Source organism: Molothrus aeneus, chromosome 5, assembly GCF_037042795.1.
Source record: "Molothrus aeneus isolate 106 chromosome 5, BPBGC_Maene_1.0, whole genome shotgun sequence".
Classification (NCBI taxonomy): Eukaryota; Metazoa; Chordata; class Aves; order Passeriformes; family Icteridae; genus Molothrus; species Molothrus aeneus.
In genome coordinates, this window is record NC_089650.1 from 12,533,116 (window position 1) to 12,554,020 (window position 20,905).

General features: G+C 37.6%; 1 protein-coding gene across 1 annotated transcript in view; it reads right to left on the minus strand.

Moving 5' to 3' along the window:
- Positions 1-20,905, minus strand: part of MTPN (myotrophin) — a 31,080-nt gene that overhangs the window by 6,881 nt on the left and 3,294 nt on the right. The window contains exons 2-3 of the mRNA XM_066549844.1: positions 1,903-2,016; positions 876-959 (exon numbers count right to left, since the gene is read on the minus strand). Of these exons, the coding sequence (XP_066405941.1) occupies positions 876-959; positions 1,903-2,016 (198 nt within the window). The remainder of the gene's footprint in view (positions 1-875; positions 960-1,902; positions 2,017-20,905) is intronic.

Here is a 20,905-nt window from a genome sequence, read left to right on the forward strand (position 1 = left end):
AAACCAGAAATGGAAATAAATCAACATGGGATAAAGGATACCTTATTTTATGATGATCCTAAATGAAGGATCAATCCTCACAATAAATTTAAGCAAGTCGGACACACCATCTGAATAGCAAATTAACAGTCACTGCATTTGTTTACAAAAAAAGCATAAGTAGTATCAGACCAGATCAAAGTGAAATTCATGAAGCATTGAGGAAGTTAAGGAAAACTTTACCCTGTAAGTGGCACATGAAAGTATTACATGGCAAGAATTCCTTTGGCCAAATGACTTAAGTGTAATCAAGAAGGAGTGTATGTGAATGGAGAAAAAAGACTGCCTGAATTAACTACTGGCTTTGTAAAATTGATCACTTTTGTAATAAAAATCGAAGTGCAAACAGAGACAGATTAAGGTTATTCTTCTCAGGACAAAATTTACAAGCTGTAGGAAAGAGAAAGCTTGGCTCCCTACTTTTATTTCCCCTCCCTCTGCCAACCCAGATGGGTTCTCAGTCATCTGGCAAAAGTTGAGGGAAACCACACCTCTGAGCAACTTCACAGCAGAGATTGCATCACATGAAGCACTTAAACAGCTGCCAAAGCCAAATCCACTGAAGGAATGCATTTTTTTTCCCCTTACTGATTTGCAGCTCTGCTCTCTAGCTGGAGCCCACAATACTCTTACGGTCACTGTTACTTTTGCTACACAACAGAAGTCCTTCAACTTTGTCTTTCAGCTATCTTTCACCATGATCAGAGTACTCTGTTTTAGCATCTGTTTGATGTTCTGAACATATCATCTGGAGCATCATAATGTTATTGCAAAAAAAAAAATCCCAGTAATATGCTTTGCTAATGGGTAACTTGTTCAAAACATTCCTATCTCACCTTTGACAGAAGCAATTTCACACAGGAAACGTGGCCCTCATAGACTGCTGATAGGAGTGGTGTGATATTGTGTTTGTCTGGAGCCTGCAAATTGAGATACAATTACTTGAAGGACAATTTCACACAGCATTGTAATGTTTCACAGAACTTCTTAATTTTCTTTAATCAGTAAGGAAGTAAAAAACAGTAAGGAAGTAAAAATTTAAGAATATTAGCCAGAAATGCATTCCACAGGATTTTTTATCTCTTTTTTAATACAGGAAAGTTATAATTTAAAAAAGAGGTAATAGCAAGATCTATCTTCCACAAGACTTCAAGGTATCCCAAAGCTTGTCCATAATTTTAGGCCAATTGAGCGGTTTAGCTCAAAAATTTTGCCCAATTTAAAAACACTACTCCTAATTCTCCCATTTCACAGGCAGCATCACTTCAGAAAATAGTTTTGGCTGAAATATTCTTTTGGCTGTCTTCTCTCTAAACTACAGTCCTGGAAAGAATAAGAAATGGAGCAACTGAAATGCTATTTTTAACTCTTCCCCAGCTAGGAAAATTCCCAAGGAAGAGATAATCTTTCCAGACAACCAGGAGTGAAATCCTAGCATTTTTGTTAGAGCTAAAGCTAAGATGTCTTACATGTTAACTTTTGGACGAGCATTCTAAGGCACATTTGGGGTGTATGGTTAAAGTATTTGGGAATTTAACTTCTGCAGGGCTGATACAGCTTAGTCAAATTTTTTCAAAACAAGAAGCCATGCATGTCAAGCTACAGGAAAATGTCTTAAACAAGAAAGAATGTCTCCAAAGAAGAGACACACTTTTTTCCAATGTGTCCAAAGAGAATTAAAACATTTAATAAGCATAATTGTGAACTTCTAACCTCTAGAATCCCACCTCTCAAATATTTTGAAATGCATTGAATTGTTTAGTTTGATTTATACTTTTCAGTGACTGTTTAAGCACTTACACCAATCTCTCTGGTGTGTGTGGGAAGACTTTAAGACCCATTTGCAAATACAATAATACATACATTAATGTCAGCTCCTTTCAAGAGCAAAAATTCCAGAATCTCAAGCTGGCCACAGTCTGCTGCATAGTGAAGAGGCTTCCTCCCACCTTCAAGTGTCCGGTTGACATCTTCACCCTTTAAAATAAACATAATCTCATCAGTAAAATTTTGGAGTTAACACAAGAGGAAGAGCTTGAAAGAAATCCAACACCCTTAAACATGTGTGACAGTGTTCACAGGGGTTCTTGGATGAGGCAAGAGATGAGAATGTTGACTCCATGTTCAGAAGGCTGATTTATTATTTTATGATATATATATTACATTATAACTATACTAAAAAGAAATAGAAGTAAAGGTTTCGTCTCTCAGCAGGCTAGCTAAGAATAGAATAGAAAAGAAAAGAAAATGATAACAAAAGGCAGCTCTCTCGGACTCTGTGCGAGATAGCTCCATCTTGATTGGCCATTAATGATAAACATTCAAGATGGCCCAACCAAAAATCTACCTGTTGCATTCCACAGCAGCAGATAACCATTGTTTACATTCTTTTTCTGAGGCCTCAGCCTCTCAGAAGGGAAAATCTTAAAGAAAAGATTTTTAGTGAAAAAGATGTCTGCGACAAATATGCTAAAGAATGTTCCACCCAAATATTTCAGTCACAGCCCAAGAAAAATGAAAATTAAGTTGCTCAATTTTTATTCCCTCACATCTGCACTTATGACTTTAAGTCAACCTTGATCCCTTGTTCTGTACTGCATCTCAGGTGTCCCTGTACACAAGGTACAAGTGCACTAGGTAACTACTCATGATTTAAAAAAACACCCAAACCAAACCAATAAAAAAAAATCATGAGAGCTTGTACAAAATGGCTCATTTTGCTTCTCTTGCCCCATAACTAGAATCATAGTTATCTGGCCAAGTTCCTTTATCTGCTTCTATGAATACTGAAGCTTTGCATAATGACAAACCAGCTGCATAGAAGCAGGTCAGCATCATAACTACCAGCAAGTGAGTCCAGACGATCCATAATTTAAAACCCAATTATGAAACTGTCCACCCTGTTTTATAAATAGCATTTGCCAATTCTACATGATACAAACAAGTCTGAAGAGTCAAGCAAATCAGGCCACAGGAAGCTGTACTCTAATGCCTCTCATACGAGTGGATTGAGACATCTCTTAAGGCGTAAACAAAATTTAATTTACTGAGTACCTAATCAGCTTTGTTTCCTCACCTTGGGTTGTGCAACTAAGGATAAACTGATTTACTGCCCTTCCTTAGTGACAAGAAGTTACTGGAAACCAACTAGAGACAAGCTGTGTGGTAAGTGGCTTCTTGTTCTTATGTGCAAGGAATCTTAGTGTTTTAGGAAGTGGCTAAATTTTGCATCATACCTCAAGCCCTGTAACTCCACAGGAAAACAATCAGGAGAATTTCAGCTGCAGCACCAATTGATAGTTCTCTATAGAGCCCCTGCAGCTCCTCCACTCCTGTCCCAAAGTTTTAGAAAGTGCACAGAATAGAGGGATTGACATACATCTTCCAGACATTACTTCCCTTCTAAGAATGGAAGAGAAGATTGCCAGAAGGAAATCTTATTCTGCTTTTGATGTTCTATATAATCAGTTTTACACTACTAGTCAAATAACATGACCTCATTATTCTCCTCTCTTCTCAATAGAATATTCAATTATTCATCATATACCCTTGTAGCAGATAGTATTGTGATGTAGCTTCTCATTTGCTGAATTTCATTGACAATTATGTTCCAATTAAAAAAACCCACCCAGATCAAAGTAGGCTAAGAGCACATAAATAGTCTGGGAAAGCACATAAAGAAGCAGCATGTACTTATGTTGAACATTAAACTCTACCCATACTTTTACTTGCACAGGGACTCTTCCCACAATTTTAAAACAACTGGCATTTACAAAACCCATCATGTTTGCTGATACATTAGGGATTGGGTGCACAGGTTTGAGAAGCCAACCACACAATAACCAACCCAAACCAAAACGATCTCCAAAAACCCTTGTAAAGCCTGACACATGCCAAGTAAAGGAGCATGGGAGAAGGGCAGGCAAGCTAACTCCTGGGACAGCATACAGTCAAGCCATAAAATTCACAGTCCAAAGGAAAGTTAGAGTCATCACTTCTCAAGATTGGGACAGTCCAGCAAAGCTCTCACTTCCTTAAGCTTATAAATATTATTTGGCTCACTGGCTTATAAACTATAGTAATTTTTCTTTTGTTTTTAAAGAATAAAACAAAGGTCCTCTCCTAGGCTGGCTGTGGAATAAATTCCTGCTGGATGATGAACTTTCAGAGGAAAAAAAAAAAATACCCAAACTCCTAGTTTTTTAAGATCCCTGTAAAGATGATAAAAATGTGTTTATAGGGGAGTACCTAGCAAAAGGTTTGCAAAGAAGGATGTCCCAAACACAGATTACATGGTATTGAATACTGGCACTGAGAACATGTATCATTAACATTCAAAGTTAAACATCAGAACATTTTAGTCTGAATTAACAGAACACAGACATAAGTTAGAAAAATAAAAAAAAATCAAGTACTCCTATATTCTGCAATAAACCAAGTCAAACATCCAGGTGTTTCATAGGTTTGAAAAGCCACTGTAAAACAGACCACTGAATGTCATAAAGCTTTACCTGGCCTTTCCTACTTCCAGTCCAAGAAATACAGAAGTAGGAAGGGAAGATAAACCAATGCATTTAATATACAGGGATCAAACTGGCAAAACCACTTATTTCAAATGCAGTCACCAACATATATACATTAAAAAACTTACAGGACTCTTCACAGGTAATTTCTCTCAGGTCTTTAGATCTCCTATTTACCTAGGACATCTCTCTATAGGACAAGCAGTGGTTTCCAAAGTGAGGTGTGAAAACTCAGAAAAGGGTGCAAGAAAATCCAGTGGGTTGCAAAAAGAAACTATATATTGTACTATTATTAAAATGTAAAAATAGCATTCATTTCATCTTTAGTTCATCTTTAATTTCCATTTTTGGGGTATATTTTATAATGTGCACATTACACAGTACAGGAGTACATATTGAAGCTGATATAATAATACCTTAAATATCAAGTCCCAATCCACCTGCTCAGGGTCAGGCTGGATGGGGCTTTAAGCAACCTGGTCTTGTGGAAGGTGCTCCTGCCATGCAGGGGGGTTGGAATTAAATCTTTAGGCATAAAATGAAGACTTAAGCCCCTGCCTCATAAATGAGACAGCTCTGGTGAAGGGGTGGCTAATTATACCAACACGATGAGATGAAGTGGTCTCTCAAGCCCTGTCAGAGGTTGGTGCAGGAAACAGCACACAAGTAAAGATTCAAAGAGAAACATTATCTCTGCATCAAGTTTTCCAAATTTACTGTGGTTTTGAGTAATACTGGCCAAACATGCCATAAAGAATGTTATGAACTTGGGTATCAGCAATCTTATGAAGTGATGATTCTCAATACAGAACTCTGAGACAGCAAAGTAACCAATATATTGGTGGGCTGAAACAAAGCTGCTGAAGGTTTACACGAAAAATCACCATCCCCTGCAGAGGCACATGGTCAGAATCCACATGAGCTGACAAAATTAAGCTTAATTTTTCCTTTACACCCACAGGAGCAAAATCTTCTGTGCACTAGACCAAAAGTGACAGAACGATTCTTCAAGGAGGTTTTATGGGACTTCTGCCATTTTCTAGAGTCTAACAGAGCAGCAAGGAGGTTAAGCTGTGTATTTGGAGGAGATACAATTAAGACAGAATCAAGGAATCATATCACCCTCAAAATAAAATGTAGCTTCAAAGGTCAGACTTCTCCTGAAAGAAGATTATTTATTTTCACTTTCTAGAGTACACCCACACATTCACTAACAATGGTGTAAATATTTGTGCACAGCTTCAGAAAGTAATTTGCCCAGGCAAAAGAAAAGACATGATCACCTCTATAATGGCCTTCCAGAATACACTGAATTTACTCAGTCAGCCATTTAAGGCTAAGTCTGGCACAAACCACATTAGTCACATTTTTCTTTTCAGATCAAAGACCCAGGGCACCAGCTATGTATTATCATTAAAAACACCTGGGAACTGATGTTTCATGGGTGTAACGTATCTGCTTTAATCCCCTCTATTAAAATCTGATTGGGAGTAAAGAAAAGCCTCTGTGAATCTCCAATTACTAAACAAGATGACATAAAAGAAGACTTTTATACCCTATTTCAAAAAGTCACATAAAATGGCTAACAGAAGAACTTTAAATTAGGAGATCTTAAGGTATCAATTTCAGTTGAAATGTGACTTTCAATTTTTCACTGCAGGACAGGAAAAATAAAAACTGGAAACTCACTTCCAAATACTTTTAAGAACTTTGCTTTTTAAGTAACTAAGAGTAGGATTCATTATAGCAGCCTGTGAATGCAACTATCACCCACTTTCTGTAATAGAGCAATTTAATCCATAAAAACATCTGTTCTAACTAATTTCTTAAGTGACTACTGTCAAAAATACTTACTCTTGAACTTAATTCTTTCATTACCCTCTCTCACTCACATTTTCCTTGCTTTACCTTCTCTTGCCAATATATCTACACAAAATCCCTTGTTATATCTCATGTCCTTTTCCAGTTTAGCTCTAGTCAAGGCTTTGGCTTTTTTAGTTCCATCTCTGCACACCCTGGGGAAGTGACTATGTTCTTCTTGGGTACCCACCCCCAAATCCCATTTTTATGCTCCCCTCTTTCTTCCTGAGCTCAGAGAGGAGATCCTGACAGCCAAGCTGCCCTCTACCCTCCTGCATACCTGGTGGATGTCCCAGAGTAATCTGGAAGGATCTGCACCTTAACAGCTGCCCGAATAAGTCGTGCCAAATTTAATTCCTTTTTCTTTTGCAGCCCTCGTTAAAAGAATGAACCAGAGTTTGCTGACTTTGTCCCTAATGCACATTATGACCTCAGCTCCATGAAAATGAACATGTTTAGTCATAAAGTACACGTTCTGAAGCTCATTATTTTCCAGGGAGATTATTTAACCACACCTAACTGATTCCATCCTTCAACTGCCCCTGCCTTTCTGCAGCCTTTATTACACAAGGCTGTATTCAATGCCTGCCTTGGTCTCCCTTTATCTGCTAACTCCCTCTTTTCCCACCTTCTGCCAGTTTCAGAAGCATCAACACTTAAAGCCAAATGAGCTAAACTCAAGTTTAACCTAATCTAGGTTAAACTTCACCATTAACCTAATCTAGGTTAAACCTAATCACCATTCTAGCACCCTACAGCACACTCCAGGTGCTTCAAGCACAGGCTTATTTTGCAGTGGCACAGGAACTGAAACCAAACCTGAGCCAGGTGTTCATGTGAGCACTGTGGTTTGGCAGAAGTGTTGTTCTAGAACATTACTGCCAGGCTACGAATGCCACAGCTCACCCTTCACTTGAGTACCAGCTTTTCTCCTGTGGGGCAGCAACAGCTTTGCTACTTCCAGCCAAAGTTTGACCCTTCCCACCACTGCACCAGAATCAGTGGCTGAATGATGAATTCAATAAGGGAACTAATCAGTGTGAGAATTTATTTGATCATTTCCTTCATCTGTTCCATGACTTGGCATCTGATCACACCGGCAATTAGTAGCTGGGATTTACACTGCAGTCCTACCACAGGAATAGAAACTGTGGCCTCATTAAATCCTATTGCATAGGTTAACTGTATTAGTAGAGCAGTGCCTGCAATACTTATGGCATTAAAATGCTCTTTCAGATTTAGAAACAACTCCATATCTCCATCTGTACTTATCATGCAAAAATAACTGCATGTCCCCTTTTCATGCATTACTTTCATTTCAGTTTTAATGAAGGAAATCAGATTCCATGCAGTCAGATGTCCTTAGAGGGCAGGGAAGCCTCTTGCAGGAGCTGCTGTGTAATTCCTGTCTTTATTATAGTAGGAAAGAAAATAACTCACTGTACAGTCTGTTGCATTACTTCCATCTCTTTGCACACAAGGGATGGCCACCCTTACAGTGTATTAGATAACTCTGACATTTTAAGCATAGCAACAACTTTGCTGTCTCAATGGACAAGAGGAAGAGTAAAAAATCCTCTTTCTATAGAGAAAAGTTCAAGCCCTATGGATGAGATACTTTGACTTTTTGCTGCATATTGAAAATGCTACTTACAAAATCTTTATATTTACTATTTTCTCCATAGGCTTTGTTTATGCTGGTTGTATTATTTATTTTTTAAAATTCAAAGAGATTAAATGAGATGGCAGAAGTAAATTAACGATATTGGGTATAATCTCAAGACATTTCTGCTATAACAGAAATTATATTGGTATCTACTGAATGAAATCTTTCCCTCCAATATAACTAAGTTTTAGTTTTTAAATCAAGCTAAGTGCCTGAAATGTTAAGTTCTATGTTTTGTAGTGGAACATATATAAACTGAGCTCTGAAATCACTTAAGAACAATCTATTCCTTAGTCTTCTGAAGGAAGAGCAAGCTTGGATAATTTTTTCTACAGGTGTGATTTATTAGCCATATACTCAAACAGTTTAGAAAACAATCTTGCACTTCCACAGTTGGTATGTGGGGGGCATGGATGAACTGATTATGACTTAATCTTCCCCAAACACTCTATTTCATTTTCTCAGAGCTTGAGTCTGCTCACACCCCTTCAATCATTTTCCACTATAACTTCTCCAGATTCATTCATCACTGGAAAGACTTTTAAAAAAATCCACAAACCCACTCTCCCACCCCTCAAAAATCCACAAACACCAGGTAAATACTCTGAAATTGAAAACACATTAAGTTATTTTTGTCATTCTATTTCAATTCTCAAAATGGTTGTATTTTAAGTACATAAGCCAAAGTACTTTACTGTTTAACCTGTGTTTGTTTCAGTTGTATGTTCATAGAGCTTTCAAGTGTTTACTGCTGTCACATGGCAGCTCTGGGGCTCATCTAACCAAACGTTACCTCTCTAGCAAGGAAAATGTAAACACCTTGACTGAGAATCCCTAAAAACAATGCCGTAGAAACAACTGAAAAAAACACCCATTTTCTACACACAAGTCAATCATTCTACCATTTCTAAAATAACTGTGAGCTCAGAAATATTGTAAGGCAAGCACAAACTTCAGTCCACACTCAAACAGCAAAAACAACATGATGTTTTTTATACAGCTAATCCACGGGTCATAAACACTGGTGGAAATGAGGGAAAACTTAAATACCACACTTCCTGAAATCTGACTAATAACCTAAAAATATAAGGAGAGTTTAATTCTACAAGCTTGTCAGTCTAGTGACTCATGCCATTACAGACTATTTAAGGCTGAAAGGGAACTTTGGAGGTTATGCAGTCTAACATTTGCTCTTAAGCAGGTCCAATCAGATCAGGCTGCTCAGCTGAGTTCCAAAGACCTCCAAGGACTGAGGATTCCAAAAGTTCTCCAGGCATAAGCCCTTTCATTTTGATCATCCTCACAGGGAGTATTTTTTCTCTTACACCTAATCAGAATTTCTTGCATTTTAACTACAACTGTTGTCTCTTTCACTGTGCACAGCTAAGCAAACTTCTCTATATCCTGCCCTTTGTACAGAAAGATAACTATAAAACCTTCCCAAAAGGAAAAAACCCAAAAATGAACAACAAAACCCAAAAAAAACCAAGCTACCACAATTCTAATAACATTAACTTGTACATCCTTCACCTACCAATAAAACCAGAGGTAAAAAAGCTTTTATAATTTTTTCAGTAGGTCCTATACTTCATAAAACAGCTGGTACAGATCTTCCTATGCCTTCCAGATTCCTAACTAATTTCAACTGCACTTCAGCTGTCATACCTCCTCCATCTCTGCATATTTGTACAATATTTCTAGATTCCTTCCAGTGGATCATTTTGCTTTCCCCTTCTCAGTAACTCTGAGTATTTGTCATAAATTCCTCAAAGTATGTGACACGGAATGCAAGCTGCAGTATTGAAAAACACTCAGCATTTCTCCTGCTCTCATGGAAGAGAGCTCCAAGTTCTAAAGAAAGGCCCCTGCAGGATCTTCTTCACTTTAGAGAGGCTGCAGTGCCATCTTACTTGTATTCAAACAGCACAAGTACAGGCTGGGCAGAGAATGGATCAAGAGCTGCCCCGGGGAGAAGGACCTGGCGGTGAATGGCCAAATGTACCATGGACTGCACCCAAAGCCATGGGGCCAGCAGGGCAATTCTACCCCTCTTCACTCACCTGGACTGCTGTGTTCAGCTCTGGGAAACATTTAGGTGAGATATTAGGAGGAAATTCTTTACTGAGAGGGTGGTGAGGCACTGGAACAGGTGGCTGTGGAAGTTTTCAGGGCCAGGGAAGATGGAGCTCTGAGCAACCTGGTCTAGTGGAAGGTGTCTGTGTTCATGTCAGGGAGGCTGGTGCTAGATATGTTTTAAGTTCTTTCCAATCCAACCATTCTATGATTCCATGAAATAACACAAAAAAAGGTAATCTGACCTTTCATCATAGCAACAGAACTTTATATATCCTTCCTCTTCCACAAATCAGTTGTTCAAGCACAGAACTGGAACCTCAAATACTCCATTTTTCAATTAACTTTGAAGATTTGAGAAGAACTAAAATTGATTATGAGTTCAAACACGAAAAGTCAACACAGTAGACTGAATTTTACCAATGAAGACTCAACTGCTACTACCCCAATTTTCTTACTATTGGAATTTTATTGAAATAATCCTTGGGCTTATGTGCAGAAGTACTAGATTTCCCATATGACCTGAACAAGAGTGCTTTCCTGCTCCTCAGTCTGCCTCTGGAATGATTCTGTATAGATTCCATCCTGCAACCTCGTTCTCACCTAAAGCACCAATCCACACACTGCCAACCTTAACTGCAAACTGGAATGAAATACACCTACACACCCCAAGAGATGCATTTTTATAAAATATGCTGAAGAAATCTGACAGCCTTGTAGAATAGCAGCTTGCTACACAAAAATAGTCACCTGGTCTGCCTTTTAGGCCTTCACTTCAGTGATCCCAGAACACTCAAACAGTCCAGAACAGCCTCAGAGTCTAAAAAGCAGCACTGACTTTGATGAAGTAGTTTTCATTCTTGCCAAGACAAACTGATTTAGCCAACCAAAATCAATGCTAGCACATTCACAGGTCCCTGGAGATTACCAATAGGAAAAGACTTTAGGTATGAATTACTGAATCCATTTTATGGTGTATCTAAAAAAAGATATTTATTGTTTTCAAGCATCAAATTAACATTACTCTAAACACCTTTGACTAGCAGAGAAAATAAATTAATTTCTTCTTCCAAGCTGGTTATAAAATTTCCTTTAAATACTTTGTTATGGTAACTGAAATGAGCACCAGCCTGAAGCAGTTTTTGCTGGGTAGAGAGGTTAAATTTTGAACTGACACAGCTTTTCATTGATACAGCAAAAAGACCCTCACATCATCTTCTTTAACACAAATCTGAAGGTAACTGAATCACCAGTCCAATACTTTAGACAAGGAAATAATTTATGTAAGCTTTTGTGTGTTTCATCATAACACTAGTCCAGTGTGCTGATTTCACATTCCCATCTGCTTTAACTAAGAGCAAGAATAATTCAAATGACCAGTTCAAAACAAGTCAGTGCAACACATTATTTAAACTTCTGTACATTTTTTTCCCTATAAATGTAAAAAACTCTTGACATATGATGCCTCAAGGGTTGCAGACCTAAGAACTGGGCAGAGCAGATGGAAAAGACAAATTTCACATTTCCACTCAATCTGTTTTATTGAAAAAAAACTTCTAAAACAATGCAGGAGGCCTAAGAAGAAGCAACAGTATTTTATCATTTCTGCCCAGCAATTTATTGAGTCTCAAGTTTTCTTATCTCTAGCTTCTGATTCACAAGAAAAATGACCATGTTTCACTAACAGTCACTAAATATTCCAACCAAGAGCAAGAGTGGAACCTGCTGAATAACTAGTAACTCAAAGTCTAGATTAAGCCAAAGAGCAGAAAAGGGAAGTAAAAAGATTAATGTTGTAAGCTGTGAATTGTTTATAATTTTGAAGCTAGTTTCTTCAGTTAAAAACTTGCAATAAGATCCTGCCAGAGCTGAGGAAATCAACTCACTGCAACTGAAAGTAGGCAGTTTCCAACGGCAACTGCAAAAATTTTGTGCCAAATCCAAATTTTCACGTGAATCCCCTATAATTTCAAAAATTACTTACTTTCAGTCCACCCAAAAAAATCAGTGTAACCCAGCCTCACTCAGGCCGCACAGAGACAACTGCTACTGCTGCTCAGCGGTTCAGCATGTTCCAACCATTCCAGAGTTCTCCAAGTGCAGCCTGAGTGGACTACAGCAGTCTGCAGACAACTGAACTGGAGCAAATGACCTAGATTTGTTGTGTGAGATAATCACTTTGCACTTGGATAATTTCACCCAGAAGTTTGTTGGTTTTTGTTTAAGTTGAGTGTGACTGCACTAGTTAAGCCTTCCTACTGATGATTTCTGTGTTTACCCTCAGACAGATTTAATAACGTCTTTTTAATTCCTCTGGGTGTTTTATTCCCCATCCTCTAAATTTTATAACTTGAAGCAAAAAGGAATTTTCTTCCAGATGTCTCCTTTCTACCCTGTATGCTTTGGGAAATATATGGGACAAGTTGTTTTTACACCTCCCCCTTTATCACATCTTACTGAAACAAACAGAAATAGCAAAAACATCCACAAGAAATCCTGTAGAGATAGTGATCAAAAACCAAATCCAAGATAACAGATGTTGAGAAGGGAACTTGAATAACAGAAAGTTAAATCCCTGTGGAAGAGGCTGAAGACATGAGTATCAAATTTTCATTATTTTTCTGGACTCGTTTCTAGTATTTGCTATTAGTTTATCCTGCAATATCCAACTGAGCTTCTGTTTTAAAAAATATGAAAAAAAGGCTACTCAAAGAATTTCAGAACAGCATTCCCTCTAAAAGACCCTTATCAGTTTATCAAAAAGGGGTTTCTGTTCTGAGGATAGTGTGTGTCTCCAGCTGGCATTTTGTAAGAAGTTGTACAACCAGAGCACACAGATGTAGATGCCCATGTAAAAAATGCATATCTACTTTGCAGTTCTCTACTTTAGGAGAAGCCTTAATTGCTAATAATAACACCAATACCTGGTCTATAAAAGTTAAGAAAATGAATTATGAACCTGATGATGAATTTTGCCTGCCTTGATATCATATCTAAAGTACTCTGAAAAGCTTTTAAGGCACTGATACACTTATTCTGGCTTGAGCCAACAAAAAGGTGCTTAACAAGCATACTTTTCAGGTTTTTTTGGTGGTAAACAATATCTAGCTTATCCACCATAATCAATGCAATCTGAAGTCCTTTGTCTCAGTCAAACAAATACAATTCCAGAAACAACTGCTAAATAAACTGAACTACTGAGCCATCTGTGCTTCAGTTGTATCAGCATTTTGGGAGACAAACAAACCTGAAACATGAGTTGTTCTGTAGAACAGCAATGAACCAACTGTTTCCTAGCTACAGCTTCTAGAAGCCCATGCTACAATCCCAGCTTCAAAGATGTGCAAAACACTGTTATTGAAAACAGTTGTTTTCCCCCCACAAAAATGCTTCACCTGTGTAAGATTTGAGTGAGAAATAATGTAACCCACTCACTACTTGCACTAGCAAGGGATGAAACAGGAATGAAGGGCCCAGTTGTGCAGCTTTTCTTAGCTCCTAGGAATTCCCATTTATAAGTCTGGTCCAAAACTTCCATTTATAAGTTTGTTTCTTAGTTAGGCAACAGCTCAGAGTAATGGCAGCAAATAGTTCTGACAGAATAGGCTGCTGCAGACAAATGTATCATTGCTCTCTTTTCAGATTAGCCCTTTAACTCATGAATGTTAGTGCATGAAATATTCTGGATGACAAACTGAAACAGCCAATGATTAGACACTTCCCAAACTGTCCCTGCTTAGAAAAATTGTCAGAATTCAGAATTAAAGTTAAAATGCTTTAGTTACAGCATCAGGACTCACCTGTCAGCCCTGATATGGAGGGGACAAACATAAATGAAAGCCTTTAACCATTAATTCTAAAGATTTGCAGATCAATCTGATGACTTTATACCTTAAGTGGACATAAGCCTTATGTTCCCCCGAAGAGTTAAGCACTGCATCTATTGCAGACAGTGCAGTGTCCATTTTCATAGGCCTAAAAGGATTGGATTTTTGATTGCAGAAATGATTGGCCAGACTTCATGTTTTACCAGTGTATTTTAGATGATGTGATTTGCATGATACCTATTCTAAGAATATACTAAGCAGAAGATATTCCAGCTCACATGGGTGCCAGACAATTGCTAAACAGGAGCCATCAACCATACATAAACCAGGAATCGGAGCATTAATTCTGTCTCAGTAATCGACCATCAGCAAACTGACAACAGATGACACAATGAAAACAGAAAAATCTACAAAACTATACCTGTTCCTGCAAAAAGGAATTTTTTTCCTCAAACTTAACATGTCAGAAACTGCTCCAAAAGTTAAGCAGCTGAGCAAAGGATCCCAGCCATTGCCGTACATTCTGCATTGAGTTCTTTACTGCCAATTAAAACACTTTCAGTTTCTGGAAGAGCCCCACATCAAGTTCTGCATTAAACTGCTCAGGACATGTTGTCCAAGGAATGAACAGGAAGTGGATGTTTTCCTTTGAGGCAAACACACGGCGCCAGCTACTGGGTTTCAGTTTCAATAGATGCCAGCTTGATAGTTTGAATTCTCTGCATGATCTAAAGAAACAGTAAGTAAAAACCCCTGCAACAATAATAAATGTGAATTCTCAAAGCTCAGGTTGTACTGTACCAGGAAGAGATGAGAGAATAAACAGGAAGATGAGTGTATCTCCCAAAGATTATTGCTATGGTTAAAAGTTCCCTGAATTTAAGTGCTTTAATTGGGGCTTAGCACCATAAGCAGGAATTACCTCTCCAGAAACTGAACAAAAGATATGTCCAAGGCAATATCAAGTGTTCTATCAAATCCAAAGCAATGAAGCTTAGCTTCTAAACAGGTCTTCCTATAAGATTAACAGCCGTTATTTTCCTGTGCACAGCAAATTTACATTTTCTTCATTCAGTAATGTATAAAAAAATATGAAATGTCAAAAGCAGCATTAATGAGTTCTAGAAGTTTTGTGCCTTCATGCAGAGTTTTGTTGACATGATGAAGCAGTTGGTGATTGGAGTCATGCAAAAACAAAACATGGAAGCAAAAAACTAGATCAGAAAAGCTTTTTTACATCCATAAAATAAATGCTGCTTTCTAAGCAGTATATACTTAAAAATATATGCATTATCAACTACTGAATGGCTTCTAAACCAATTATACACACTTGGCATATTCAACTTCACTGTAATACTTTCCTTAAAACTTATAAATATTGGTATTGCACTTTTAAATTTGAAATAATCCTCCTACAAAAATTAAGCTATTTTCTCCAGGAATTACTGTTGAAAATGCTTTAGTAAATAGAGTCTATTGACTTGTCACAGAAATGGAACTAAACTGTGTCTCATGTTACACTCTAATTAGAGGACCCTATTTTGAAAGTAATTATATTTACTGTCATTATGCCCAAGATAAATTTAAATAACAGACAATTACTGCTTTAATCACGAGCCAAATTAAAGTTTTTTAAACTATGCTAAATATCCATGACTTTAACCAAGAAACAGTTAACACCATTACTGAAGTTATTGAGAAGTCAGCAATCCAAGAAATAAAGATTCTCACAAATGCCTCACTTGAGTACAAAGGATTCTGTGGGGTTTTTTGTGACTTTGTTTGATTTTTCTTAATACAGGGCACAAACAGAAAAGCAGATCTCACCTCACAGGAACTCTCCTGGCCTCTTTTTTATTGGACTCGAAATCTTCTACTTTCAATTGCATTACATGAATCAAGCACTGGAAGTATTTTTGACCAAACAGAAAAATACTTTTTAAACATTTATTGCCTATGGTATTTGCTTTCATAGTGTCATTAACAAATCAGTTTAAATGAGAGATGCTGATGGTAACTGTTCTATGGACAGCTCTCTGTCTATTGTCTCAAATGGCCTAACAGCTCATCTTTCCTGCTTGAAGCTAATCACTAATTTATAGGTCACAAGTGTGTTAAAAAGCAAGTTCATAAATGACCAGAGTTTGGGAAAAGAAAGAATCAGTCATCCAACAATAATTATCAAGACTTGATCTTAGCTCATCAGAAACTCCGAGCACACAATTTTGTTGTATAAAGTGACTCAGAACATTCTCTGAACTTTGGCTGGAAGTGTGACAGGGCAATCTCCAGAACACCTATCTAGTGATGTTTTGGTCTGCTCAGCTCATTAGCCACAGCATGCAATTACTCTCTTTGATTTCCAAAGCATAGCTGAAGGCTAAGGAAAAGGATTTCACCATTTCCCTTCTGGCCTGTAACCACTGAGGAAGGCAGCAATGTCTGTAAGCAAAGACAAAACTGCAGACCATATTCTAATTCTTGGTGCAGCAAGAAAGACACAAAAATTCTTTCTTTGAAGAAATGCAATGCCCTTGGCAAATCTATCTGAACTGAGCTATGGAATTACACTGCATAAGAAATACTAATAAAGAATGTAAAAATGGGCAAAGTGCTAAGAGCACCAAATCCCAACTCCCTCAAGCTACTTCAAAACCATATTCATGTGCATTATGAGTTTTCAAAACCATATTTTTCTTTCCCTTCCTACTGTCCCTCATCAGAATTTCAGTTGCTTTTGGGAAAACAAATTATTTGCTACCCTAGTCTTTATTAAAAAGAGAAAAAAACAAAACCGACACCCCCCCAAAAAAAACAAAACCAAAAAAACACACAAAACACACATAAGTACATTCCAATCAAACAGAGAATTAAGACAAACACTGTAGCTTGTTCAATAGGACTTATTAGTACTGACTGCATTCCAAGTCAAAAGAGCAACACTACATAATAGCAGTTCCTTAACCATTTAAATGAAGGTATTGTTTCCTTCCCCATCTGTGCCCTGTGACTGTAGAATTTGCCATCACTGGTCACAATCAACATAGGCTTTAACACCAGTACACTACAAAAAGAAGTCAATCCCCTACCCAGCACCCAATAAAAGTTTAAAATTCACTTTAATACAAGCTGTACTGATTTGTACCTAACCCTCCTCATAATGAGCTAAAGCAGAAGAACATCTAATTGTTCAAAACTGCTGAAACTGCAACTTGTAAGAAAAACAACTGTTGTATAACCAACTGGTCAGTTATTGGCACTTATTAATTCCAGCTCATGCTTTTGTCCTAGCAATAGATCTATGGAAATGACAACTGCTTCTTTCCACAGAATTGTACTGCGAAATCCAACATTCATTTTACTATGGAGGGGGATGAAAAATTAGGGATAATTTAACACAAACCTTCAACTAGAAGTGGGAAAGTTAGGTAGAAAGAAGTAACTTTGCTCACACTTTTGTGTGGACACATATTCAGAAGTTCAAACAAGCATTAACATGAAACCATAAAAAACATTCAACTGATGCTTTACATAAAACTGGATCCCCATGACTTCAGCAATACAATTATATACATCCCCTGGTTTTCTGCATCTTTCCTCAATTTTCTCTTCTGACCTTTAATCAGGCATAAAAATTCTTGGACATGAGAACTCTCAGTTCACACTGTTCTCCTTGAACTTAAGTAGAATATTTGATCTTCAAATCCTGATATATTACCAGCTGAGCCTGTGGTCCTTCAGAAAAACCACAGAGAAGTTGTTTGGTCTATTGAGAACTATCCAAAGGAATCCTTATTTATGCATTTTGACACTGCTGTGAGATCCACTCATTCAGGATTTTTTACTTATCTGGCCTGCATGAGTCACCAGTGCCATGGTACCCAAGTCAACATTCACTGCACGATCTTCACATCTAAGTCAACTTTCCACATATTATTCCAAATGGATACAGATCCATACCACTGCAGAACTGTTCTCTTGGAGTTTTAGAAAGCTTAGCTCATCTCCTGTTAGCCTTCTGTTGAAGTCAAAATTAGCTAACTGAGCTAGGCTTGAAAAACAAGGATTTAATAAAGATAAAACTGACACAAGAGGGAAAACTGTGGTTAGAATAAAGGAGGGCAGAAAGAAGAAGAGCAGTAGTAGAATTAAGTATTTTCCTCACACCACCAAATTCTCTGCTTGTTATTCATAACCTATTCCCAACTTTGACTGTCATACTTAGGAATGCATATGCTGTATACCACAAACTTGGACAAAACAGGATATATTTCAGAGATAAAATTTGCTTTCAATTTAGGGAACGGAATACATTAGTACATCAGCAAAAAGAAAAAAGATTAAATTCAATGTTTTATTATCTGGTCTTAATAACTACTTTTTGCAGCAAACACCCATGAGGCACAGGACAAATCAGCACAGTAAGAACAGCCCAGACAGAATCAAGTAAGTAAGTACTTAACTTGGGTTTTAAGCAGAGAAAGGTCAATTATGAATCACTTAGGCAGTATGTTAAAGCCACCAAGATTTTCAGAGCACAGACACAAACTCAATGAATAAAATCACCATAGCCTGACATCAACATCCCAAAGAAAATATTACATTTAGCAGTTCCAGATTCATGATCATTCAAATGATCACAGCTGGAATGAGCTCTATTTACATTTCAAATTGAAATGGCTGAAGAATCAGTTCTATCTGTACCTTCACCAAAAAAAAAGGGAGAGATTTGAGAATCCTGGGATGTTCATTCAGTCAGTGAGTCACACATTCCATCACAATGCCAGGTTTGCAGGCAAGTTTGGTACTCCATGCTGCTCCTGTGAACTACTTAAGAACTGATGCACAAACTATTAATATCTTTGAATAATTCTTTGCCACATATCCTCAGACTCTCTTGGATCAGACTGGGGAAATTAATTAGCCATCCTGAAGAAGTGGTTTTCAACAACCTCATGCATTTTATTCTGCACACTACCAAGAAGTGGCAGCTGTGCTGTGTTTTTCTGAAAGTTTTCCTAGTACATTCCTGGGATTTTGGTTAAGAGCAACTCCACCATGAAAATGGAACCTGCTAATGGCAGGTTACAGTAGCAAACAATTATCTTGTCCCATAAAAGAAGGATGTAGGTCATCATGTTAAAATTTGCAAAATGTAAATTGAACACCAAGTTTAATTAGAACTATGGAGTAAAACAAAATTATCTTTACCAATCACACTTCAGCAGACTCAACAGTAATCAAGTGGAAAATAACACAACTCCTAGAATCTGCAGATGAAGACAAACCCTCATAGTAAAAGTGCTGGCGAAACACTGGGGAGTTACAGAGATTCCAAGGGAGTTATAGAGATATCCAAGAGGCCCCAGAAGGAATAAGCTCAGTCCAGCAGCTCCCAGATCAGGGCTAGCTCTGATATGCTCCTGGACAAGCTAGGGAGGTAGAGCTGCCCTGCACTGTAATCCAGACAGGCTTCCAGGCTGTCACTCAAGAGCAGGAAACCTGTTACCTGACCAGAGGCAATTCAGGTATCAATGTAGCCATAATAAGAATGTGCGCTTCAGCATTCAGCGTGATGAGATAAGGGGAATTTCAATGTATCCATTATATGCCTTATCTGTAAATCAAGTAATCCTCTCATATATAGCAACCATTTAAGCACACACATTTCATTTAGTTTGTAACTGAAGGTGTAATAGTCATTGGAATGGACACTGAAGAGAACAGAGGTTATCCCCAAGAATTAAAAGCTATTTATTACTCCATGTTAATCTCTCTTCTTTCAGATATGTTTAAGTCTCTTCTCTTTTTCACAACACTTAACTATACCCCTGACTACTGCTTCTTGTTCAAAAAGGTACTTCTAGACAATTTTTTTTAATTTTAGCCTCCATAGTTAGTTTAGCAATAGTCAAGTTTTATGCATTTCTCAAGACATGTATTCAAACTTCACTATATCCCAAAGAACTGCAGATTGCAGCATCACAGTTTTGTCAGGAACACACAGGTGGTCACTGTTGTCTAGATGAATAATTGGAGGTCCTCCAGGAATCTGGTTTTGTTATTTAAAAAAACAAGACTCCACACCAGAAATGCCTATGAGGCCACTTTCTACAGACATCCATTTCACATCCTACCATAACTTCAACCTCCCAGTCCTCTGAGCAGCAAAAATCTGGTGCTTCCAGCTTTTTTGCCTGTCCTATCTTCTTATGGTATTAGGTTAGTTGATTTACCAAACTTAAATGTAAGCAGCAGTAGGTTTAGGAAACGATGTAAGCGATTAAATCAGCTCATGGAAGTGGGAAATTTTCAGTTAAGCTATGGGAGATGAAATTACTTCAGAACAAACATTTACTGAAGCCTCTCCTACAAATCTAAGTTTATCTTTCCAAAAACTTTATGCCTAGTGAATAAAAGAAATTGTACTTCACCTCAGAAATCTACTGCTGATTGGAAATGCTATGTGCACATGCTGATAGAGAAGTCCTTTCTAAGCAAATGCACAGTTTATCTAATTCCACTGGGGAAGAAGGGTAAAGAAAAAGAAAAAGAGCAAACACTGTTCATATTAAGAAATTCTGTAGGTTTAATGCAACTTACTCTTCTTCTAACTAGTACTTTTAACCCACTCCCTACCTTGAGGGAGGTAAATTTCTTTCAGCTGCGTGGGTCCTCCTCACCCATTAAACTGCACATTTGATTCAGTTGTTCCCATGGAAGTTCCTGCTTTCTTGAGGAATTTTAAAAATTTGAGTGGATGTACGTGGGAAGAGTGCAGAATTCCTTCAATCCCTTAGATTCCTGTAGGCATCTCTGAAGCTAACATATGCTGGCTATATTAAAAAGGAAGACATCAAAGAAAGCAAACAGTAAAAACTACTTTTTAATCTAGTCATCATAAAAATAGCTGACAC